Below are 26,854 nucleotides of genomic sequence, written 5' to 3'. Positions count from 1 at the left end.
TTCTTCACCAAGCTGTACCTACATGGGGCATACAATCTGATTTTAATCTTCCCAGGCCACAAATGGAGGACCGCCTTCAACACAAGATCAGGGCATTACAAATACCTTGTAATGCCCTTTGGGCTGTGTAACACCCCTGCAGCCTTCCAGGCATTTGTCAACGATGTCTTCCATGACCTCCTCAATCGCACTGTCATCAACTACCTGGATGACAACCTTGTTAATCAAAGATAATAAGTGTTCTGAGCAATTTGGAACCGAGATGCTAACCCAGAATTTTGCTTTACAGTCCAGATCAGGCTCTTTATATGAATATAAGTCAGAATAACAAGAAGAAAAAGATGATAAGTTCTCTTTTGAGCCTTTATGAATGTTACCATTTAATACAATAACTTCAATGCCCTAAGAGCTAAGGGAGTTTTTAGTTACTCTGGCCAAGAGTTTACCCATTTTGTTCCCATATCTGTAATATTTAGCCTGCATTTTTGACTAAATGTTATGCAGTGGAGAAGTAAGGTGTCTCATTCTTATTTAGCATTGATATATTTGGCCCAGTTTTCATTCGAAGTATTTAAAAGAGAAGCATTGTATGTATTGACTAAATGATTTATAGTTTATTTGTCTCTCTTCATTTTCTTTGTCTTTTCTTCATATTAATCATAAAGGAAGTAATGTCACCGATCAAGACTGCCTTGGCAGTCTGCCAAAACAACTCAGGGTTATCTATATGTGTTTGGTTAAAGAGACAGTAATCCTCCCATTTTTTATTAAGATAGTTTCTAAATTTGACATCTTTAAACCAATAAGTTGGGAAGTGAAAGCGACGAAAAAAAGAGTTAAAAGAGAAGAGAGAGATTTCCAGTATAATAGGTGCGTGGTCCGAGAGATACAAGGAAGAAATTGATGTGTTAACTCCCATGTTTATTAAACTGTTACGGATAAGAAATATATTGATCCTGGAGAGATAGAACTGAATTTTTAGACACACATGTGTAATTTTTAGTATCAGGGTTCTGTTCCCTCCAAACATCTCTGATCCCAAGATTACAGAAAGTTTTCTAAATTGTTTATTCTCCTGTTTATCTCTATTAGTCTTAGTGCAATTTTTACCCGAATTACCCTATCTAAAGGGTACTGTGGGATCATATTGAAATCCCCTCCTAAAACAAGATGACCCTCTACCATTTTTAAAATCCTAGTTTGGAGGCGATTCCAAAATAAAGGGTTAAAATCATTAGGTGCATATTAATTACATAAAGTGAATACGTTCTTATTTTTAATATAATATATCTCCCTTCAAGGTCATTATAGGAGTGAGTAATCTCATATTTAAAATGTTTTCCAAGCAAAATAGCCACTCCCCTCCTCCTAGCAGATGAAGGAGAAATTATCACCTCTCCTACCCATTAAGTCTTAAGTTTCATTCCTTCCTATAATGATAAATGAGTTTCCTGAAGGAAGGCTATACCAGCATGTAGTTTCTTTAAATGTCGAAGAATAGCCTTCCTTTTAATGGGGGAGGTGATAACCCCCCTCAATTGTTCCGAGACGATATAATACATTTCTTAACTTTATCCATTTATTCATTTATTAAGTCCATGGAATATGCGGGAGAGAGAGCGAGGAGAAAAACAAACAAAAAAAAAACAACAAAAAAAACAAACAAGACAGAAAAAGAAAATAAAAAAACAGTTGGACCCCATTGGTACAAGACAGAGAACAGTTAACAGAGTTCCCTTTAAGGCTTAAAAAATTGTTCAGCTTCTGTTGCATTATCAAAAACATATATTGTGTTACCATCAGAGACTTTCAGCTTAGCAGGGTAAATAACTGTAGCCCTAATACCTTCTTTAAACATTTTGCTGCAAATAGGAGTAAGCTCTTTTGTTTTACTGAGAGTTTCATACGAAAAATCTTGAAATATTTTAATCTGAGCATTTTCTAATTGAACAATTTGTTTTTTTGCGAAAATGTTGAAGTAGTAGTATTTTTTCCTGAAAATTTTAAATTTTAGCAACAACTGGTCTGGGTCTGTTACTACCATCGTTATTAGAAAATATTTTACCCACTCTGTATGCTCTTTCCACAATAATCGGAATGGAAAATGAGGGAATTTCAAATAGAGAGGGGAGTGTTACAGAGACAAATTATATTAGATCTTCATATTCCTTTAATTCAGGAATCCCAATTAACCTAATATTGTTCCTTCTACTACGATTTTCAAGGTCTTCTAGCTTTGTTTGTAATTTTAAGGTCATACCTTGATTCTCTACCAAGTGGGTTTTATATAAAGCATTAGTATCTTCAAGATCAGACACTCGTTCTAATTCTGATACTCGAGTAGAGTATTCTCTAACTTCCTGTCTCAAAGAAGATCTCTGTTTTAAATTCTGTTTTTAGTAATTCAAAGTAAGGCGATAAAGATTCAATAATATCTTTTACTGAAAGTTGTCTAACTAAAGGGTCATTCAATATAGATGAGGTGGTATCAGAATGTACTTCAGCTAGAGTCTCTAAGGATTGTTTATTTTTCTTATCTCTCTGTTTGGAAGACAAGATTGGAGATTTTACCTTAGACAGCAAAGTGGGAGAAATACATTTCTCCATAAAAATACTTTAAGTGATTATATCTGATCAATATATCAATAAGACACTCCCTTTCTACCATATACAAAATGTTACTTCAACCCCCTCCAGGTAATCTACCCTACTCTATCGAGATGTGGGAAAGGGCATTGGGGAAAATAATTCTCCCACAGACGGCAATCAACATATTTTCAAACACGAAAAGATCCTCTACCTCAGCTTCCATATTAGAGACCAACTATAAAATCCTACACTGCTGGTACTTAACCCCCCGTAGGCTTCATCGTCTGTTCTCCTCCACCAGTGACAGATGCAAGAGATGCGGACATGTAGGCAGCGGAATGGGCCACATGTGGTGGTGGTGCTCCCGGCTGAACCACTACTGGTACAAGGTCATACATGAAGTTGAAACAATTTTCCAGGTCTCGATCCCCCCAGACCCCCTGATTTGGCTTTTAAATAAGTCTACTAAATTGCCCTGCAGATCCCTACTCCCTCTATTTCGCATTTTCACAAACAGTGCAAAATTGTTAATAGCTAGAATATGGAAGTCTAAAGATATCCCCACACTGAATAACTGGCGTGACCAAGTCTCCGAGCTATTAGAGCTTGAGGAATACTCCGCCTATAAGAGAGGTACTACTGACAATTTTATTGCCCTACAACTTATTTGGGATGATTATAAAAGAAATGTAAATAATTCTCCCGGAGGATAGTCTTGTCCTTTGGTACCTTGATAGACGCTAAATAGATAGGACAGCGACACTGTACAACACTCTACCCCACATTAGGCTGGATACTCCGAGACTGGACACCCTTTTAATTTTATTGGTTCTTATTTTTATTTTATTTTTTTATTTATTTTTTTTCATTTTATTTTCTTTTGTTGGGAATACTTTAATACAATTTGTTTAATCATCTCTTTATTATGTACTTGTTATCTTGTTAAGTCATAGCCCTTTTTGTTTACACAAAATGGAAAGAATGGACTTTAGGGGATGCAGGACCGTACAGAACTTGTGACTTACTCAATGTATGGATATGTTTTGACTTTTTGTGCTGTACTCCATTCTCTTATTAATAAAAAGAATTCAACTAAAAATACTTTAAGTGATAAAGGGGAAAATAGGAGCAAAAATAATAAAGCATTGAGTAAGGAAGTCAGTGACATCAAAAGGGACAATGATTAATTTAGTGTATGATATAAAGCAGAACAGGGATATAAATCTGACTACTATAAGTGCTAGTTTTAGCAATCAATACACAATATAAATAAGTCCCAAACTTCACAGTGTTATAAACAAATCACAAGAAATTACTCAAGCAGGCCAAAAAGAAAGAAAAAAAGAAAGAGACCAGACTTTTCCACATGCATAATCTTGTGCACAGTAAACCAGTATAGTAAAGTCACTGTGGATAAATTGGTGTCTTCACTGGGGTTAAAGCCAAAATGGAAAGACAGGTATAGGAACTTATATAGTCCTGCAAAGGTTTTCTATTCTTGTATATGATAAGCAGCAGCCCAGACTAGATTACAGACTTATATAGGGATCACAAGTAGAATGACATTTTCAAATTGAAAGCTCGAGTTTTTCCATATGTATGATCTTGTAGAAAATAAACCGAATGCTAAGGTCACTGCACATAAATTGGTGTCTTCACTGGGATTAAGCCAAGCAGATGTAAACGCTTAGATTAACCTGTAGAGGGTTTCCATGCTTATACAGAGTAAACAGCAGCAACAAAAGCATCCCTCAGTCCCAGACTAGGTTAGAAAGTTTATATAAGAACATAGACAAAAACAGAATTTATGCTTACCTGATAAATTACTTTCTCTTACGGTGTATCCAGTCCACAGATTCATCCTTACTTGTGGGATATTCTCATTCCCTACAGGGAATGGCAAAGAGAGCACACAGCAGAGCTGTCCATATAGCTCCCCCTCAGGCTCCGCCCCCCCAGTCATTCGACCGACGGTTAGAAGAAAAAGGAGAAACCATAGGGTGCAGTGGTGACTGTAGTTTTAAACGAAATTTTTTTTATCCTGACTTAAACGCCAGGGCGGGCCGTGGACTGGATACACCGTAAGAGAAAGTAATTTATCAGGTAAGCATAAATTCTGTTTTCTCTTACAAGGTGTATCCAGTCCACGGATTCATCCTTACTTGTGGGATACCAATACCAAAGCTTTAGGACACGGATGAAGGGAGGACACAAGTCAGGTAACCTAAACGGAAGGCACCACTGCTTGCAAAACCTTTCTCCCAAAAATAGCCTCCGAAGAAACAAAAGTATCGAATTTGTAAAATTTGGCAAAAGTATGCAGTGAAGACCACGTCGCTGCCTTACAAATCTGTTCAACAGAAGCCTCATTCTTGAAAGCCCATGTGGAAGCCACAGCTCTGGTGGAATGAGCTGTAATTCGTTCAGGAGGCTGCTGTCCAGCAGTCTCATAAGCCAATCGGATGATGCTTTTCAGCCAGAAGGAAAGAGAGGTAGCAGTCGCTTTCTGACCTCTCCTCTTACCAGAATAGACAACAAACAAGGATGATGTTTGTCTAAAATCTTCAGTTGCTTTTAAATAGAATTTTAAAGCACGAACCACATCAAGATTGTGTAATAGTCGTTCCTTCTTAGACACTGGATTAGGACACAGAGAAGGAACAATAATTTCCTGGTTAATATTCTTTTTCGAAACAACTTTTGGAAGAAAACCAGGTTTGGTACGCAAAACAACCTTATCTGCATGGAACACCAGATAGGGTGAATTACACTGCAAAGCAGACAATTCTGAAACTCTTCGAGCAGAAGAAATAGCTACCAAAAATAAGACCTTCCAAGATAATAACTTAATATCTATGGAATGTGAAGGTTTAAACGGAACCCCTTGAAGAACTGAAAGAACTAAATTAAGACTCCATGGAGGAGCCACAGGTTTATAGACAGGCTTAATTCTGACTAAAGCCTGTGCAAACGCTTGAACGTCAGGTACTTCTGCCAGACGCTTGTGTAACAGGATAGACAAAGCAGATATCTGTCCCTTTAAGGAACTAGCTGACAAACCTTTCTCCAATCCTTCTTGGAGAAAAGACAATATCCTGGGAATCCTAATCTTACTCCACGAGTAACCCTTGGATTCACACCAACAAAGATATTTCCGCCATATCTTATGGCAAATCTTCCTGGTGACAGGCTTTCTAACCTGGATCAGAGTATCTATAACAGATTCAGAGAACCCACGCTTAGATAGAATTAAGCGTTCAATCTCCAAGCAGTCAGTTGCAGAGAAACTAGGTTTGGATGCTTGAATGGACCCTGAATTAGAAGATCCTGCCTCAATGGCAGTGTCCAAGGTGGAACAGATGACATGTCTACTAGGTCTGCATACCAAGTCCTGCGTGGCCACGCAGGCACTATCAGAATTACCGAAGCCTTCGCCTGTTTGATTCTGGCTACCAGCCGAGGGAGAAGGGGAAACGGTGGAAAGACATAAGCCAGATTGAAGGACCAAGGCGCTACTAGAGCATCTATCAGTGCCGCCTTGGGGTCCCTGGACCTGGATCCGTAAAGAGGAAGTTTGGTGTTCTGACGGGACGCCATCAGATCCAGTGATATCCGAAATAATTTCTTTCAACTAGGGTCCGAAAAGGGTCTTTCCCTTGAAAGGAATATTTAGCAATTTTGTTTTGGACGACACGTCAGCCGACCATGATTTGAGCCAAAGCGCTCTCCGCGCCATAATGGCAAAACCAGAATTTTTCGCCGCTAACTTAGCTAATTGAAAAGCGGCATCTGTGATAAAAGAATTAGCCAGCTTTAGAGCATGAATTCTATCCATGACTTCGTCATATGAAGTCTCTCTCTGGAGCGACTCCTCCAGCGCCTCAAACCAAAAAGCCGCTGCAGTAGTTACAGGAATAATGCAGGCAATCGGTTGAAGAAGGAAACCCTGTTGAACAAAAATTTTCTTTAGTAGACCTAATTTTTTATCCATAGGATCTTTGAAAGCACAACTGTCTTCTATTGGTATGGTTGTGCGCTTGGCTAGTGTTGAAACTGCTCCCTCTACCTTAGGGACCGTCTGCCATGCATCCCGCCTGGGGTCATTTATGGGGAACATTTTCTTAAAGATGGGGGGGGGGACAAAAGGTACACCTGGTCTCTCCCACTCCCTAGTCACAATATCCGCCACCCTCTTCGGGATCGGAAACGCATCAGGGACTTCTACGAACTTGTCCATTTTACCCAATTTTTCTGGGACCACCATGGGGTCGCAATCATCCAGCGTAGCTAAAACCTCCTTAAGCAGTACGTGGAGGTGTTCCAGCTTAAATTTTAACGCTAAGGAATTTGATTCTGCCCGCTGAGAAACCTTTCCTGTGTCAGAAATTTCTCACTCGGACAGCCCATCCCTCACTGCCACTTCAGAGTGTTGTGAGGGTACAACGGATAAATCATTCAAAGCTTCTGATTGCTCATCCTCTGTTCTTAAAACTGAGCTATCACGCTTTTTAGGAAAAACTGGCAGTTTGGATAGAAAAGCCGTGAAGGAATTATCCATGACTACTGCTAATTGTTGTAATGTAATAGGGGCCAATGAGCTAGAGGTACTAGGCATCGCTTGCGCGGGCGTAACTGGTGTCGACACATGGGGAGAGGAAGGTGGACTATCCTCATTACCTTCCGTTAAAGAATCATCTTGTGGAACATTTTTAAGTGTCACTGCATGGTCTTTAAAATGCTTAGATACCTTAGCACACTTTAAACACAAATGTAAAGGGGGTTCCGCAATGGCTATTAAACACATAGAACAACGTCTATCTGAAGGCTCTGACATGTTAAACAGACTTAGACAGCACTTAAATACAGAACAATACAATTTTAGAAAAAACAGTACTGTGCCTTTAAATAATAAAAAGCGCACACTTTTTTACTAAATCTCAAAAAATAACCCAATCTTTATGAAATTTTCACCATATGATCCTAATGCTTTGAAATGATTGCACAGTGAATTTCAAGTCAATTAACCCCTTAATGGCCAAACCGGAGCAAAGTAAAGCTGGCAACCGGTTAGCAAACTACAGCACCATGCCACAGCAATCTGCTGTGGCCCTACCTTCCTTGGGGATTAGTTTTGTTCGAAAATAAGCCTCTATGAAGTCCTCAAGTAATCTTTAGACCCTCCACGTGAAGCTGCATGAAGCTGTTTGCAATAACAACTGCGCAACTGAGGCGCGAAATTTAGGCCCCCTCCCTCTCCACTCTGGAGTTGTGGGGCCTTCACAAGCCTAAATAGGTGTCTAAATATATGCCATGTGGAATAAACCCCATAAAAACGTTCCAAATGTGATAAAACCTTGTAAAAAGATCAGATTTTGTTATAAAATAAACGCTTGCCCCTTAATAGTGTCCACCAGTGTTTTGAGCTCTTTTAAATAAGCCTTCTTTCTATACTAAGTCTCAGAATATGGCTTACCTTCCCCACATGGGGATTCTTGTCAGTCTTCTAGCATTACTAAGTCTTGACTAGAAAAAAATGACTGAGCATACCTTATAGCAGTTAAGCCTGCAAACTGTTCCCCCCAACTGAAGTTTTCTTGTACTCCCCAGTCCTGTGTGGGAACAGCAATGGATTTTAGTTACAACATGCTAAAATCGTTTTCCTCTCAGCAGAAATCTTCATCACTTTCTGCCACAACGTAAATAGTTCAAACCGGAACTATTTAAAAATAACAAACTCTTGATGGAAGAAATAAAAACTACAAATCTAACACCACATTCACTTTACCCTCCCGTGGAGATGCTACTTGTTAGAGCGGCAAAGAGAATGACTGGGGGGAGTTAGGTCTGGTGCAGAGAGGTAAATTTAGGTGTCATCGGCATACAAATAATATTGAAACCCGTGGGACAGAGTCTTGCGGTACCCCAACAGAAAGTGGTAACAGGGCAGGGGATGCCTTAGAGAAGGCTACACTAAAGGTACGGTTAGAAAGTTAGAAAGAGAACCACGAGAGAGCTGTGTCGCAAATGACGAAGGATTGGAGGGTTTGGAGGATTGGAGGGCGGTCAACAGTATCAGAATCTGCAGACAGATTAAGGAGGATAAGCAGAGAGAAGTGGCTTTTCAATTTTGCTGTAAGTAGGTTGTTGGTAACCTTGACGATTGCTGTCTCTGTGGAGTGATGGGGCAAAATCCAGATTGGAGTGGGTCAAGGAGGGAGTTTAATGTAAGGAAATGGGATAGACATGCATATACTAGCTTTACAAGAAGCTTTGAGGCGAGAGGGAGTATGGAAATAGGTGTGACCAGTGCATGTTTTAGAGATGAGGGAAATATACTGGTGCTGAGGTTGAAAATGTGTGCAAGTATAGGAGTAAGGGTAGAAGAGAGGGAGAGGAGTAGCTGTGAGGGGATGGGAAGTGAGGTGAGAGGACAATATAAGGACAGAAACATATTCCTCAGTAACAGGGGCAAAAGAGCTAAATTTATGGCTATGTGGGTTTTGGACGATAGCAAGCATTTAGGAGAGGGTGGGAGATTGGTAGTATGTTGTGAGCTGATTTCTGATGGAGTTGATTTAGCTATTGAAGTGGCTGGCAAAATCTTGAGCTCTGAGAGAAGTTGTGATAGGAGGTGGGGTGGGCCAACTATACAAACAATTGATACCATAGTATAGCATGGTTTTTAAAAAGACTCTATTGCATTACTATGCATATTTTAGAGGTGAGGACGCAGTTAGATATGATTATGGTATTAAATATTCTGAGAAAGAGGTACTGTTTAACAAAAAAGCAATACCAAATAAGCCATGATTCCAAGTATCAGGTTCTACAATACATTTTTAAAAGCAAAACAGCTATACTGATGATCAGGTAATCCTACAGTTTCACGTACAGATTCATTTTCTTGTTTGCCTACTTACTCTTACAGTGCAGGTGGATTGGTCTGTGCATGTGACAGTAAGAAAGAAGTGTGTTGGTTTTATAAATTACACTGAGTATCTATAAATTAATGGGCACCACCATGTTTTAACTTAAGTTTACTCTTATCGATCATCCCTATTGAGGACAATTAGGGACAGATATAAAACAGGCAATAAAAGAGCATGTCCAAACAAAGCTGTGTGGAACGTATGATTATTCAAAAGGGTTTCCACACAGCCTTGCATGCACAGACTTTAAAAACTTATATTTTCAATATTTAGACTTCTAATATAATTGTAAAAAATACATCTATATATTAATCTTTTTTTTTTTTATGTGTTTACTGTTTAACATCCCTTTAAAGTGATTGGGCAAGTATTTTTTATTCTATCTCACCAGCACAAAATCTTTCCATAACCATTCAGCACTACTATTTGTTTATATAGCTTATTCATACTTCCAAGTAAAGGACAATATTCTAATGCTAAGATTTTTTTTCTACCTCCAAGTGGTAAACTATATAAAAGCAACACATTTAGCCCAGACTACATTTACAAATTCTTCCAGTGATTGTGGTGCTACTGAGAATCTCTCCAACTGACAATGAAAAATTGTATTTACCTAAATGCATTACCAACTAGAGACCAATTTAAGACCTTAAAATCTAAATTTAAGATTCTGTTTAAGAGACAACATTAATTGTTGCTTGTATGTCTAAGTAGTAAATAAATATGGTAGGTTTGTAAACACATTACCAACATAATTTTTCTTAAAGTTGCAGTCCTAAATAAATGAAGCTCTTGTAGAAATGAAGCTCTTGTAATTTATCTTACCCGTCCATTACTGATCACGGCCACTTGTCCAGGTTGCAGTTTAAGAACTTCATGACAATACAACTGTTGTGTAAGAAGAATGTCTATTCCAATGGTGTTGTACTTCTTCTCAAACGCATCTACATCCATTCCCTAAGGGCAACATAGATTTTAAACAAACTCTAGTTATAATATATATACTGTATATATTTATTATAAACAGAAAGTCATTAAACAGGTTCTTAGTTACAAATACAGCTTAAATAACACCCTTATTAGTAAAGACTAATGCATACCTGATAGCTTTATTTCATGGTGGTAAGAATCCATTATCCATTTCTCCTGGGAATTACTCTCCCTGCCACTAGGAGGAGGCAAAGATTCCCAAACTCCACAAGCTCTATATAACTACTCTTACGTCTAAGGTAGTTAGTTCGAGTTATAGCCAAGCAAAAAAGGTAGGAAAAGAAAAACAAAACAAAACACAAAAATATTGGAGCCAGTAAAAAAAAAAAGACGTGCCACAAAAGAAAGAAAACAATCCAATCCCCAAAAAATATCAGGGTAGGGTCCCATGGATTCTTACCACCATGAAAGAAATGAATATATCAAGTAAGCATAAATGTTTTCTTTCATAAAGGTGGTAAGAGTCCACTGTACATTATTATTATCTGAAGACAGAACCTTAGGCAATACATCAAATTTGGTTCATAAAAGAATAGTCTAGCCAAAATTAAACTTTCATGGTTTAAACTTAAGCTTATGTAAAATAATAGATAAAGCAGAAATCTGACCCTTCAGAGTACTGACTGATAACCCTTTCTCCAAACCTTCCTGGAGAAAATACAAAATTCTAGGAATCCTAAACCTATTCCAAGAGTAGCCCTTAGATTCACACCAATAAAAATTATTTACGCCATAGGGATCATAGTCTGAATGACCGACTCAGAAAAACCACGCTTACACAGAACTAAGCGTTCAATCTCCAAGCAGTCAGCTTCAGAGAAACGAGATTTGGATGGAGACAGAGATGACATCATCACTAGATCTGCATACCAGATCCTGTGAGGCCATGCAGGAGCTATAAGAATTACCGATGCTCTCTCCTGTTTGATACGAGCAATGACTCGTGGAAAGAGAGCAAACTGAGGAAACAGATAAGCTAGATTGAACACCTAAGGAACCGCCAGAGCATCTATCAGAGCTGCCTGCAGATCTCTTAACCTTGAACAATACCTTGAAAGCTTGGCGTTCTGTCGAGATGCCTTCAGATCCAACTCCGATACCCCATATTTGAGGGTTAACCTGGAGAACACCTTCGGATGGAGAGCCCACTCTCCAGGATGAAATGTCTGTCTGCTCAGGAAATCCGCTTCCCAGTTGTCTACTCCTGGAAGGTGGATGGCAGATAGACAACAGTTGTGAGCTTCCGCCCACAGAATAATCCGAGTCACCTCCTCCATCGGTAAGGAACTCCTAGTTCCTCCCTGGTGATTGATGTAAGCCACCGAGGTGATGTTGTAAGACTGGAATCTGTTAAACCGGGCTAAAGACAACTGAGGCAAAACATCAGAGAGCATTAAAAATTGCTCTCAACTCCAAGATGTTTATAAGGAGAGCAGATTCTTCCCGAGTCCATAGTCCCTGGGCCTTTAATAAGTCCCTATCAGGCTGGCATCCGTAGTTACAATCACCCAAGAAGGTCTCCAGAAGCATGTACGCTGGGACAGATGCTCCTGAGAAAACCACCACGGGAGAGAGTCTCTTGTTGACTGGTCTAGATCTATCCTCTGAGACCGATTTGAATGGTCTCCATTCCATTGCCCGAGAATGCATAACTGCAGAGCTCTCAAATGGAAACTAGCAAAGGGAATGATGTCCATGGAAGCAACCATCAAACCAATTACCTCCATACATTGAGCTACTGATGGCTGAACAGTAGACTGAAGAGAGAGGCAAGATGAGTAAATTTTGGATTTTCTGACCTCTGTCAGAAAAGTTTTCATAGATAGGGAATCTATTATAGTCCCTAGAAACATCACCCATGTAGATGGAACAAGGGAACGCTTTTCTAGATTCACTTTCCAACCGTGGAAATGTAGAAAAGACAACAATATCTCTGTATGCAAGCTTGCTTGTTGAACAGATGGCGCCTAAACCAAGATGTCGTCCAGGTAGGGCGCCACTGCAATTCCCTGATTCCTGATAACTGCCAAGAGAGCCCCCAGAACCTATGAAAAAATCTGGGAGCTGTGGCAAGACCAAACAGAAGAGCCACAAACTGAAGGTATCTAGAAAAGCAAATCTGTGATGATCCCTGTGTATGGGAACATGAAGATATGCATCCTTCAGGTCTATGGTAGTCATGAACTGACCCTCTTGAACCAAAGGAAGAATAGACTGAATGGTCTCCATTTTGAAGGACGGCACCCTGAGAAACTTGTTGACACTTTAGGTCTAAAATGGGTCAAAAAGTTCCCTCTTTTTTGGGAATCACAAACAGATTTGAATAAAAACCTAGACCCTGTTCCTTTACTGGAACAATCACTCGCAGAGACGAAAGATTCTGAACGCAGTTCAAGAATGCCTCTATTTTTACCTGATTTGCAGATAATCTTGACAGGTGAAATCTGCCACTGGGAGGGAAGGATTTGAATGCGATCTTGTAACCCTGAAAAACTATGCCCACAGCCCAAGGATCTGGGACATCTCGTAACCACGCCTGATATAACAGGGAAAGTCTTCCCCCCACCTGATCCGATCCCGGACCGGGGGCCGACCCTTCATGCTGACTTAGACTCAGCTGAGGGTTTCTTTGATTGCTTCCCCTTGTTCCAAGACTGACTAGGTCTACAAGAAGACTTGGAATGCTCCTGCTTGGAAGCGGAAGACCATTGATCCTTTAAGCTATGAAAGGACCGAAAATTACTCTGATGTCGGAGTCGTCCAAAGTAGCCAAAACCTCCTTTAACGATACATGAAGGTGTTCAAGCTTAAACCTGAAGCTAACCTTTTCAACCTCAGACAAAGGATTTACACTATCAGAATCTGAAATTTCACCCTCAGAAACATCCTCCTCAGGGTTATGAGAGACGTTAACCTGCATAGCAGCAGCTGAAACAGACACCTTATTATCCGATAAATGTTTAGTTTTCCTCTTGCATTTTCCCAATACAGGAAAAGCAGATAATGCCGCAGATATCGCCAAAGATATCTGTGCAGCAAAACCTGCAGGCAAATATACTCCTCCAGAAGGATGAGATGAACCACAGGGCACTGCATGTGACGCCAGAGAGGCTTGGGATGTTTGAGGAGAAATCTGCAACATTACCTGAACAGCATTACTGAGCGACTTTAATGGGCTCAGAGGACAACAATTTATCTTTACATTGCAAAGTTTTAGCAGCACAGAATTGCATAGGCAAAACAATTTGAGTTTCCAGGCATATTAAACATTTATCACAAGAAACTTGTTCCATGTCCATAATAGCTGCAATAAAAATTCTCCAAATTTATAATAAAATAGAACTTTTACAGAGAGACTACTGTCACTTTAAGTAGTCTTGCACACAGAGCAATAATATGCTTAAATGCAAACAGCAAAATAATAAGCCTAGGGACCTCTACACCTCAGTACATGCTGAGGTGCCCTACCTAACCCCTCTGAATCATGTGAAAGCCTAGAAAAACTGAAAACCCGCAGATTGAGAGTCTCCTTCCAGAGCGGCTGAAACACCCACCGCTGCTCTGCTCACAAACTGAAAGTGCAGCCGGTCACATGATCAGCTGAAGAGAAATTGCACCAAAATCAAAAACGCGCATTTCTCAGCATGACAGCTGAATTTTCTTCATTACAAGAAATGTAAAAACACTCCTATAAAACACCAAAAAAACTGGTAAGTTCAACCAAAAAAAAAGCCTTAATAAAAAATATATGTGATTAAGGAACCCCACATATACTGAAATAAACCCTTAAAGCAACAGCCTCAGTCTCGGTCAAAAAATAAGTGCCTGCATCCTTCCATTAGAAAATCCTTAAAAACAGAATTTATGCTTACCTGATAAATTACTTTCTCCAACTGTGTGTCCGGTCCACGGCGTCATCCTTACTTGTGGGAATATCTCTTCCCCAACAGGAAATGGCAAAGAGTCCCAGCAAAGCTGGCCATATAGTCCCTCCTAGGCTCCGCCCACCCCAGTCATTCGACCGACGGACAGGAGGAAAAATAATGGAGAAACCATATGGTACCGTGGAGACTGTAGTTAGAGAAAATAATTCATCAGACCTGATTAAAAAACCAGGGCGGGCCGTGGACCGGACACACCGTTGGAGAAAGTAATTTATCAGGTAAGCATAAATTCTGTTTTCTCCAACATTGGTGTGTCCGGTCCACGGCGTCATCCTTACTTGTGGGAACCAATACCAAAGCTTTAGGACACGGATGAAGGGAGGGAGCAAATCAGGTTACCTAAATGGAAGGCACCACGGCTTGCAAAACCTTTCTCCCAAAAATAGCCTCCGAAGAAGCAAAAGTATCAAATTTGTAAAATTTGGCAAAAGTGTGCAGTGAAGACCAAGTCGCTGCCTTACATATCTGGTCAACAGAAGCCTCGTTCTTGAAGGCCCATGTGGAAGCCACAGCCCTAGTGGAGTGAGCTGTGATTCTTTCAAGAGGCTGCCGTCCGGCAGTCTCATAAGCCAATCGGATGATGCTTTTAAGCCAAAAGGAAAGAGAGGTAGAAGATGCTTTTTGACCTCTCCTTTTACCAGAATAGACAACAAACAAAGAAGATGTTTGTCTGAAATCTTTTGTAGCCTCTAAATAGAATTTTAGAGCACGGACTACGTCCAAATTGTGTAACAAACGTTCCTTCTTTGAAACTGGATTCGGACATAAAGAAGGTACAACTATCTCCTGGTTAATATTCTTGTTAGAAACAACCTTTGGAAGAAAACCAGGCTAAGTACGCAAAACCACCTTATCTGCATGGAACACCAGATAGGGCGGAGAACACTGCAGAGCAGATAACTCTGAAACTCTTCTAGCAGAAGAAATAGCAACCAAAAACAAAACTTTCCAAGATAGTAACTTAATATCTATGGAATGTAAAAGGTTCAAACGGAACCCCTTGAAGAACTGAAAGAACTAGATTTAGACTCCAGGGAGGAGTCAAAGGTCTGTAAACAGGCTTGATCCTAACCAGAGCGTGAACAAATGCTTGAACATCTGGCACAGCTGCCAGTCTTTTGTGTAGTAAGACAGATAAAGCAGAGATCTGTCCCTTTAGAGAACTTGCAGATAATCCTTTCTCCAAACCTTCTTGTAGAAAGGAGAGAATCTTAGGAATTTTTATCTTATTCCATGGGAATCCTTTGGATTCACACCAACAGATATATCTTTTCCATATTTAATGGTAAATCTTTCTAGTTACCGGTTTTCTGGCTTGAACCAGAGTATCTATCACAGAATCTGAAAACCCACGCTTTGATAGAATCAAGCGTTCAATCTCCAAGCCGTCAGCTGGAGGGAGACCAGATTTGGATGTTCGAATGGACCCTGAACAAGAAGGTCCTGTCTCAAAGGTAGCTTTGATGGTGGAACCGATGACATATTCACCAGGTCTGCATACCAAGTCCTGCGTGGCCACGCAGGAGCTATCAAGATCACCGAGGCCCTCTCCTGTTTGATCCTGGCTACCAGCCTGGGAATGAGAGGAAACGGTGGAAATACATAAGCTAGGTTGAAGGTCCAAGGTGCTACTAGTGCATCTACTAGAGTCGCCTTGGGATCCCTGGATCTGGACCCGTAGCAAGGAACCTTGAAGTTCTGACGAGACGCCATCAGATCCATGTCTGGAATGCCCCATAATTGAGTTAGTTGGGCAAAGATGGAATGTCTGACGACTCAGATAATCCGCTTCCCAGTTTTCCACACCTGGGATGTGGATCGCAGATAGGTGGCAGGAGTGATCCTCCGCTCATTGAATTATTTTGGTCACTTCTTTCATCGCCAGGGAACTCCTTGTTCCCCCCTGATGATTGATATACGCAACGGTCGTCATGTTGTCTGATTGGAATCTTATGAATCTGGCCTTTGCAAGCTGAGGCCAAGCCCTGAGAGCATTGAAGATCGCTCTTAGTTCCAGAATGTTTATCGGGAGAAGAGACTCTTCCCGAGACCATAGTCCCTGAGCTTTCAGGGATTCCCAGACCGCGCCCCAGCCCACTAGACTGGCGTCGGTCGTGACAATGACCCACTCTGGTCTGCGGAAGCTCATTCCCTGGGATAGATGGTCCAGGGTCAGCCACCAACGGAGTGAATCTCTGGTCTTCTGATCTACTTGAATCATTGGAGACAAGTCTGTATAGTCCCCATTCCACTGTTTGAGCATGCACAGTTGTAATGGTCTTAGATGAATTTGTGCAAAAGGAACTATGTCCATTGCTGCAACCATCAACCCTACTACTTCCATGCACTGCGCTATGGAAGAACGTGGAACAGAATGAAGAACTTGACAAGTGCTTAGAAGTTTTGACTTTCTGACCTCTGTCAGAAAAATCCTCATTTCTAAGGAATCTATTATTGTTCCCAAGAAGGGAACTCTTGTTGACGGAGACAGAGAACTTTTTTCTATGTTCACCTTCCATCCGTGTGATCTGAGAAAGGCCAGAACGATGTCTGTATGAGCCTTTGCTTTTGACAGGGACGACGCTTGTATTAGAATGTCGTCCAAGTAAGGTACTACTGCAATGCCCCTCAGTCTTAGAACCGCTAGAAGGGACCCTAGTACCTTTGTGAAAATCCTTGGAGCAGTGGCTAACGCGAATGGGAGGGCCACAAACTGGTAATGTTTGTCCAGAAAGGCGAACCTTAGGAACTGATGATGTTCTTTGTGGATAGGAATATGTAGGTACGCATCCTTTAGATCCACGGTAGTCATAAATTGACCTTCCTGGATAGTGGGTAGAATCGTTCGAATGGTTTCCATCTTGAACGATGGTACCCTGAGAAATTTGTTTAGGATCTTTAAATCCAAAATTGGCCTGAAAGTTCCCTCTTTTTTGGGAACTACGAACAGATTTGAATAAAATCCCATTCCTTGTTCCTTTATTGGAACTGGGTGTATCACTCCCATCTTTAACAGGTCTTTTACACAATGTAAGAACGCCTGTCTCTTTATTTGGTTTAAGGATAAGTGAGACATGTGGAACCTTCCCCTTGGGGGTAGTTCCCTGAATTCCAGAAGATAACCCTGAGAAACTATTTCTAGTGCCCAGGGATCCTGAACATCTCTTGCCCAAGCCTGAGCAAAGAGAGAGAGTCTGCCCCCTACTAGATCCGGTCCCGGATCAGGGGCTACTCCTTCATGCTGTTTTGTTAGCAGCAGCAGGCTTCTTGGCCTGCTTACCCTTGTTCCAGCCTTGCATCGGTTTCCAGGCTGGTTTGGGTTGTGAGGCATTACCCTCTTGCTTAGAGGATGCAGAATTAGAGGCCGGTCCGTTCCTGAAGTTGCGAAAGGAACGAAAATTAGACTTATTCTTGGCCTTGAAAGGCCTATCTTGTGGAAGGGCGTGGCCCTTTCCCCCAGTGATGTCTGAGATAATCTCTTTCAATTCTGGTCCAAATAGAGTTTTACCTTTGAAAGGGATGTTAAGCAATTTTGTCTTGGATGACACATCCGCTGACCAAGACTTTAGCCAAAGCGCTCTGCGCGCCACGATTGCAAACCCTGAATTTTTTGCCGCTAATCTAGCTAATTGCAAAGCGGCATCTAAAATAAAAGAGTTAGCCAACTTAAGTGCGTGAACTCTGTCCATAAACTCCTCATATGGAGTCTCTCTACTGAGCGACTTTTCTAGTTCCTCGAACCAGAACCACGCTGCTGTAGTGACAGGAACAATGCACGAAATGGGTTGTAGAAGGTAACCTTGCTGTACAAAAATCTTTTTAAGCAAACCCTCCAATTTTTTATCCATAGGATCTTTGAAAGCACAACTATCCTCGATAGGAATAGTAGTGCGCTTGTTTAGAGTAGAAACTGCCCCCTCGACCTTAGGGACTGTCTGCCATAAGTCCTTTCTGGGGTCGACCATAGGAAATAATTTCTTAAATATAGGGGGGGGGGGAACAAAAGGTACACCGGAACCTCTAGGAACTTGTCCATCTTGCATAATTTCTCTGGAATGACCAAGTTGTCACAATCATCCAGAGTAGATAACACCTCCTTAAGCAGTGCGCGGAGATGTTCTAATTTAAATTTAAATGTCACAACATCAGGTTCAGCTTGTTGAGAAATTTTTCCTGAATCTGAAATTTCCCCATCTGACAAAACCTCCCTCATGGCCACTTCAGATTGGTGTGAGGGTATGACAGAACAATTATCATCAGCGCCCTCCTGCTCTTCAGTGTTTAAAACAGAGCAATCACGCTTTCTCTGATATGTAGGCATTTTGGATAAAATATTTGCTATGGAGTTATCCATTACAGCCGTCAATTGTTGCATGGTAATAAGCATTGGCGCGCTAGATGTACTAGGGGCCTCCTGCGTGGGCAAAACTGGTGTAGACACAGTAGGAGATGATGTAGTATCATGTTTACTCCCCTCATCCGAGGAATCATCTTGGGCAATTTCATTATCTGTGGCAGTACTGTCCTTACTTTGTTTGGACGCTATGGCACAATTATCACACAAATTTAAATGGGGAGACACATTGGCTTTCATACATATAGAACATAGCTTATCCGAAGGCACAGACATGTTAAACAGGCTTAAACATGTCAATAAAGCACAAAAAACGTTTTAAAACAAAACCGTTACTGTCTCTTTAAATTTTAAACAGAAAACACTTTATTACTGAATATGTGAAAAAATATGAAGGAATTGTTCAAAAATTACCGGAGCCGTTTACAAATTTAACCCCTATACAGTCCCAGCTATAGCCTTTGCTGTGACCTAACCAAGCCCAGAGGGGAATACGATACCAAATGACGCCTTCTAGAAACTTTTCCAGCTACTTTCAGATCCTCACACATGCATCTGCATGTCTTGCTCTCAAAAACAACTGCGCAGTAATGGCGCGGAAATGAGGCTCAGCCTACAACTGGGAAGGCCCTCCCTGATTGTAAAAGATGTCTGACATAGTGCCTGCCGTTAAAAAACGTTCCCCAAGTTTATAAATGTGAATTATCAGCATAAACATGTATAAAATGCCCAAATAAAGCAATCGATTTAGCTCATAAAAGTGTCTACCAGTTTTATAGCCCATATTAAGCCCTTTATTCTGTTTGCTTGACTAAGAAAATGGCTTACCGGTCCCCATGAGGGTAAATGACAGCCTTCCAGCATTACATGGTCTTGTTAGAAATATGGCTAGTCATACCTTAAACAGAAAAGTCTGCTAACTGTTTCCCCCAACTGAAGTTACTTCATCTCAACAGTCCTATGTGGAAACAGCAATCGATTTTAGTTACTGTCTGCTAAAATCATCTTCCTCTCACAAACAGAAATCTTCATCCTTTTCTGTTTCAGAGTAAATAGTACATACCAGCACTATTTGAAAATAACAAACACTTGATAGAAGAATAAAAAACTACATTTAAACACCAAAAAACTCTTAACCATCTCCGTGGAGATGTTGCCTGTGCAACGGCAAAGAGAATGACTGTGGTGGGCGGAGCCTAGGAGGGACTATATGGCCAGCTTTGCTGGGACTCTTTGCCATTTCCTGTTGGGGAAGAGATATTCCCACAAGTAAGGATGACGCCGTGGACCGGACACACCAATGTTGGAGAAAAAAGGATTAATGAGTCACCATAAAATAAAGCAGTAGTATTTTGAAATGTGCAAGTCTTCATACCTAGAAGACAAAAAAGCACTTACCTGCAATCTAGCTATCTGGCAGAAAGACAGCTCACAAGGCATGAAAGGACACATACTCACAGAGCCTAACTCTGGCTTTCTATACACAGGGCAGCAATATTTTAGGAAACAAAGTAAGAACAACCTCACAACCTCCTAACTGCTTAAAAGCCACCACTACTCTACTGCAGAGATTGCCGTGGACTCAGCTACACCCCAAACTTCACCTCCTCCATTGACAGAGGCAAAGAGAATGACTAGGGATTATGGGTAGTGGAGTGATACTTAACAGCTTTACTGTGGTGCTCTTTGCCTCCTCCTGCTGGCCAGGAGTGATATTCCCGCTAGTAATTGAATGATGCTGTGGACTCTCCATATCTTAGGAAAGAAATAAACCATAAAAGTCTTCCAAACTTTATAATAAATTTCCCGGCTGACTGGTTTCCAAGCCTTATCAGGGTCTCAATCACAGATTCTGAGAAAATCCTTTGTCTAAGGACTGTTCAATCTCCATGCCATCAAGCTTCAGGATTTCAGATCCTGATGTAAAAATGGACCTTGACAAAGAAGGTCTGACCTTAGAGGAAGAGCAACTGGACATAAGACCCACATACCAGACGCTAAGAGGCCAGACTGGAGCAAATAGAATTACTGACAAATTATCTTACCTGATCTTGGAAACTACACTGGGAAGAAGCACTATAGGAGAATCACATAAGCAAGCTGAAAGGATTATGGAGTTACCAGAGCATCCATAAACACCACCTGAGGATCCCTGTACCTTGCAAAGTACCTGAGAAGTTTGTTTAACTGGGAAGCCATCAGGTCTATCTCTGGGAAACCCCAAAAAATCCATAATCTTATTAAATACCTATGGATGAAAACACCCTTCCCCGGGATGAAGGAACTGACAACTGAAAAAAATCTGCTTCCCAATTCTACACTTCCAGAATGTAAATTGCAGAAATTGGACAGCAATTGGCTTCCGCCCAAGAGAGAATTAAAAACACTTCCCATGTGGCTAGGGGACTGCAAGTCCCCCTGAGGATTGATATAAGTCACTGCTGTGACATTGTCTGACTGCAACCAGAGAAAAGACTATCCTTCAAAAAAGGCTAAGTTTAAAGATCTATGTAAATTGCTAAATGTTTATTGGCAACCTTGCCTTCCAAGGAGCCCACACTCTTTGCGCTGTCAGAGACCCCCAAACAGCTCCTATCCTGAAAAACATGCATCTGAAGTGATCACAGACCAAGTAGGAGGAGCAAAAAAGACTCCTGCAAAATAGGCTGGATATTCAGCCACCAAGACAGGGATTTCCTTATTCTAAAGTCTAGGAACATTTTTTGAGATAACAGAGTATGATCCCTGCAACACTGGCGCAGCATACAGAGCTGAAGAGGTCTCATATGAAGACAAGAAAACGGAATAGCATCTGATGCTGCCATCTTGAGATCCAGAACCTCAATACAAAGAGCAACTGAGGAAAAAGGAGGAGACTGAAGATTTTGACAGGTTGAAACCAACTTCAATCTTCTTTGATCTGTCAGAGAAAGCTTCATGGAAACTGAATCTATCTGGGGCCCCAGAAAAGTGACTTTTGTCTGAGGGACTAAATAACTCTTTGGCATAAATATCCTCCAACCATGTTGTTGAAGGAACAACAACAGTCTGCTGGTGTGAGATTCTGCTAAATGAAAAGATGGAGCTGAACCAAGAAGTAAACACAACTATTCCCTGAGCACTGATGACAGATGAAAAAGCCCACAGACAATTTGTGAAAACTTTTGGTGCTGTAGCAAGACGTAAAGCAACAAACTGAAAATGCTTGTCTGTGTATTGGAACATGGAGGTAAGCATCCTTTAAATATAATGTGGATATAAACTGCCCTTGCTGAACAAAAGGCAAAATAGATTAGACACTCTCCAGTTGGAACTCTAACAAATTTGTTCAGAGTCTTGTCTTGTCCTGTCCAAAACTGGACTTAAAGTCAACTCCTCCTTGGGAACAATAAAGGAACTATCACTCCCATAGATTCTAGATCCAGAACTGACTGAAGAAAAAGCCTGAGCCTTCAAAGGAATCTTTGGCAAAAGAAACCTTCATCTGAGAGGTCTTACCTTTAAACCTATACGATACACCTCGGAAACAATATCTAGAGCCCAAGAATCTGAAACCATGCCTAAAGAAAGAGATTTAAGCTGCCCCCTACCAGAGGCTCTGGATTGGGGGCTGCACCTTCATATGGACTTAGAAGCAGTGGTGGACTTCTTGGCCTGCTCAGGCCTGTTCCAATTAGGGAGACTAAATACAAACAGCACAGAGAAGCACACTCACAGGAACGAACAACCGGCTCAATACCATTGTTAGCCTGTTCTATGGCGATTTACCACCTGGGTGCAGCTTCTTTTAGCCCACTAATGCTTTTCACAGAGTAAAACTTTTCTGTAGTATCTCAATCTGATCCCGCCTATTACGGTCAGTCCAGCGCCGAGATAACAGGCAATTCCTCTATGAACAAGGAAAAACATAATTTATGTAAGAACTTACCTGATAAATTAATTTATTTCATGTTGGCAAGAGTCCATGAGCTAGTGACGTATGGGATATACAATCCTACCAGGAGGGGCAAAGTTTCCCAAACCTCGAAATGCCTATAAATACACCCCTCACCACACCCACAATTCAGTTTAACGAATAGCCAAGTAGTGGGGTGATAAAGAAAGGAGTAACAAGCATCAACAAAGGAATCTTGAAATAATTGTGCTTTATACAAAAAAATCATAACCACCATAAGAAAAGGGTGGGCCTCATGGACTTTTGCCAATATGAAAGAAATGAATTTATCAGGTAAGTTCTTACATAAATTATGTTTTATTTCATGTAATTGGCAAGAGTCCATGAGCTAGTGCCATATGGGATATCAAATACACAAGATGTGGAACTCCACGCAAGAGTCACTAGAGAGGGAGGGATAAAAATAAACAACAGCCATATGATGAAAAATTAATCCACAACCCAAAATATAAGTTATTCTCATAAAGAAAAGAAAAACTTAAAACATCAGCAGAAGAATCAAACTGAAACAGCTGCCCGAAGAACTTTTCTACCAAAAACTGCTTCTGAAGAAGCAAAAACATCAAAGCGGTAGAATTTAGTAAATGTATGCAAAGAAGACCAAGTTGCTGCTTTGCAAATCTGATCAACTGAAGCTTCATTCTTAAAAGCCCACGAAGTGGAGACTGATCTAGTAGAATGAGTTGTAATTCTCTGAGGAGGGGCCTGACCCAACTACAAATAAGCGTGATGACCCAAAAGCTTTAACCAAGATGCCAAAGAAATGGCAGAAGCCTTCTGACCTTTCCTAGAACCAGAAAAGATAACAAATAGACTAGAAGTCTTTCTGAAATCTTTAGTAGCTTCAACATAATATTTCAAAGCTCTCACCACATCCAAAGAATGTAAGGATTTTTCCAAAGAATTCTTAGGATTAGAAAAAAAAGAAGGGACAACAATTTCTCTACTAATGTTGTTAGAATTCACAACCTTATGTAAGAACTTAAATGAAGTCCGCAAAACCGCCTTATCCTGATGAAAAATCAGAAAAGGAGATTCACAAGAAAGAGCAGAAAGCTCATAAACTCTTCTAGCAGAAGAGATAGCCAAAAGGAACAATACTTTCCAAGAAAGTAGTTTAATGTCCAAAGAGTGCATAGGCTCAAATGGAGGAGCCTGTAACACCCTCAAAACAAAATTAAGACTCCAAGGAGGAGAAATTGATTTAATGACAGGCTTAATATGAACTAAAGCATGAACTAAAGCCTGAACAAAACAGTGAATATCAGGAAGAGTAGTAATCTTTCTGTGAAATAAAACAGAAAGAGCAGAGATTTGTCCCTTCAAAGTAATTGCAGACAAACCTTTATCCAAACCACCCTGAAGAAACTGTAAAATTCTAGGAATTCTAAAAGAATGCCAAGAGAATTTATGAGAAGAACACCATGAAATGTAAGTCTTCCAAACTTTATAATAAATCTTCCTAGAGACAGATTTACGAGCTTGTAACATAATATTAATTACTGAGTCAGAGAAACCTCTATGACTTAGCACTAAGCGTTCAATTTCCATACCTTCAAATTTGATTTGAGATCCTGATGGAAAAATGGACCTTGAGACAGTAGGTCCGGCCTTAACGGAAATGGCCAAGGTTGGCAACTGGACATCCGAACAAGATCCGCATACCAAAATCTGTGGGGCCATGCTGGAGCCACCAGCAACACAAATGATTGTTCCATGATGATTTTGGAGATCACTCTTGGAAGAAGAACTAGAGGCGGGAAGATATAAGCAGGTTGATAACACCAAGGAAGTGTCAGCGCATCCACTGCTTCCGCCTGAGAATCCCTGGACCTGGACAGGTATCTGGGAAATTTCTTGTTTAGATGAGAAGCCATCAGATTGATTTCTGGAAGACCCTACATCTGAACAATCTGAGAAAACACATCCGGATGGAGAGACCACTCCTCTGGATGTAAAGTCTGACGGCTGAGATAATCCGCCTCGCAATTGTCTACACCTGGGATATGAACCGCAGAAATTAGACAAGAGCTGGATTCCGCCCAAACAAGTATCTGAGATACTTCTTTTATTGCTTGGGGACTGTGAGTCCCACCCTGATGATTGACATATGCCACTGTTGTAATATTGTCTGTCTGAAAACAAATGAACGGTTCTCTCTTCAACAGAGGCCAAGAGCTCTGAGAATTGCACAGAGTCCTAAAATATTGACTGGTAATCTCACCTCTTGAGATTTCCAAAACCCCTTGTGCTGTCAGAGATCCCCAGACAGCTCCCCAACCTGAAAGACTCGCATCTGTCGTGATCACAGTCCAGGTCGGCCGAACAAAGGAGGCCCCTTGAACTAAACGTTGGTGATTTAACCACCACGTCAGAGAGTGTCGAACATTGGGATTTAAGGATATTAATTGTGTTATCTTTGAATAATCCCAACACCATTGATTCAGCATACATAGCTGGAGAGGTCTCATGTGAAAACGAGTAAAAGGAATCGCGTCCGATGCTGCAGTCATGAGGCCTAAAACTTCCATGCACATAGCCACTGAAGGGAATGACTGAGACTGAATGTTCCGACCTGCTGCAACCAATTTCAAACATCTCTTGTCTGTTAGAGACAGAGTCATGGACACCGAATCTATCTGGAAACCTAAAAAGGTGACCCTTGTCTGAGGAATCAAGAAACTTTTTTGTAAATTGATCCTCCAACCATGTTTTCGAAGAAACAACACTAGTTGATTTGTGTGAGATTCTGCAGAATGTAAAGACTGAGCTAGTACCAAGATATCGTCCAAATAAGGAAACACGGCAATACCCTGTTCTCTGATTACAGAGAGTAGGGCATCAGAACCTTTGAAAAGATTCTTGGAGCTGTTGCTAGGCCAAATGGAAGAGCAACAAATTGATAATGTTTGTCTAGAAAAAAGAATCTCAGGAACTGATAATGTTCTGGATGAATCGGAATATGAAGGTAAGCATCCTGCAAGTCTATTGTAGACATATAATGTCCTTGCTGAACAAAAGGCAGAATAGTCCTTATAGTCACCATCTTTAAAGTTGGTACTCTTACATAACGATTCAAAATTTTCAGATCCAGAACTGGTCTGAATGAATTTTCTTTCTTTGGGACAATGAAAAGATTTGAATAAAACCCCAGACCTTGTTCCTGAAAAGGAACCTGCATGATTACCCCTGAAACCTCCAGGTCTGAAACACACTTCAGGAAAGCCTGAGCTTTTACTGGATTTACTTGGATGCGAGAGAGAAAAGATCTTCTCACAGGAGGTCTTACTCTGAATCCTATTAGGTACCCCTGAGAGACAATGCTCTGAATCCATTGATTTTGGAAAGAATTTGCCCAAACATCCTTGAAAAACCTTATTCTGCCCCCTACCATCTGAGCTGGAATGAGGGCCGTACCTTCATGCGGACTTAGGGGCTGACTTTGGTTTCTTAAAAGGCTTGGATTTATTCCAACTTGAGGAAGGCTTCCAATTGGAAACAGTTTCCTTGGGGGAAGGATTAGGTTTTTGTTCCTTATTTTGACGAAAGGAACAAAAACGATTAGAAGCTTTAGATTTACCCTTAGGTTTTTTTATCCTGAGGCAAAAAAACTCCCTTCCACCCAGTAACAGTTGAAATAATAGAATCCAACTGAGAACCAAATAAATTATTACCTTGGAAAGAAAGAGATAGTAATCTAGACTTAGATGTCATATCGGCATTCCAAGATTTAAGCCACAAAGCTCTTCTAGCTAAAATAGCTAAAGACATGGATCTAACATCAATTTTGATAATATCAAAAATTGCATCACAAATAAAATGATTAGCATGTTGTAGTAAACGAACAATGCTATACAAGTCAGAATCCAATTCGTGTTGCGCTAAATTCTCCAACCAAAAAGTTGAAGCAGCTGCAACATCAGCCAAAGAAATTGCAGGCCTAAGAAGATGACCTGAATATAAATAGGCTTTCCTTAAGATTCAAGCTTCCTATCTAAAGGATCTTTAAAGGAAGTACTATCTTCCATAGGAATAGTGGTTCGTTTAGCAAGAGTAAAAATAGTCCCATCAACTTTGGGGGATCTTTTCCCAA

At 40.7% G+C, this 26,854-nt stretch overlaps 1 protein-coding gene across 1 annotated transcript in view; it reads right to left on the bottom strand.

The window, feature by feature from the left end:
- UGGT2 (UDP-glucose glycoprotein glucosyltransferase 2) overlaps window positions 1–26,854 on the bottom strand; it is a 991,813-nt gene that overhangs the window by 292,505 nt on the left and 672,454 nt on the right. Inside the window, exon 22 of the mRNA XM_053707835.1 lies at window positions 10,344–10,475. Coding sequence (XP_053563810.1) covers window positions 10,344–10,475 — 132 coding nt within the window. The remainder of the gene's footprint in view (window positions 1–10,343; window positions 10,476–26,854) is intronic.

The sequence above is a fragment of the Bombina bombina genome, chromosome 3 (genome assembly GCF_027579735.1).
Source record: "Bombina bombina isolate aBomBom1 chromosome 3, aBomBom1.pri, whole genome shotgun sequence".
NCBI lineage: Eukaryota > Metazoa > Chordata > Amphibia > Anura > Bombinatoridae > Bombina > Bombina bombina.
Note: the sequence above shows the minus strand (reverse complement) of the source record. Positions and strands in the feature narration are given on the sequence as shown.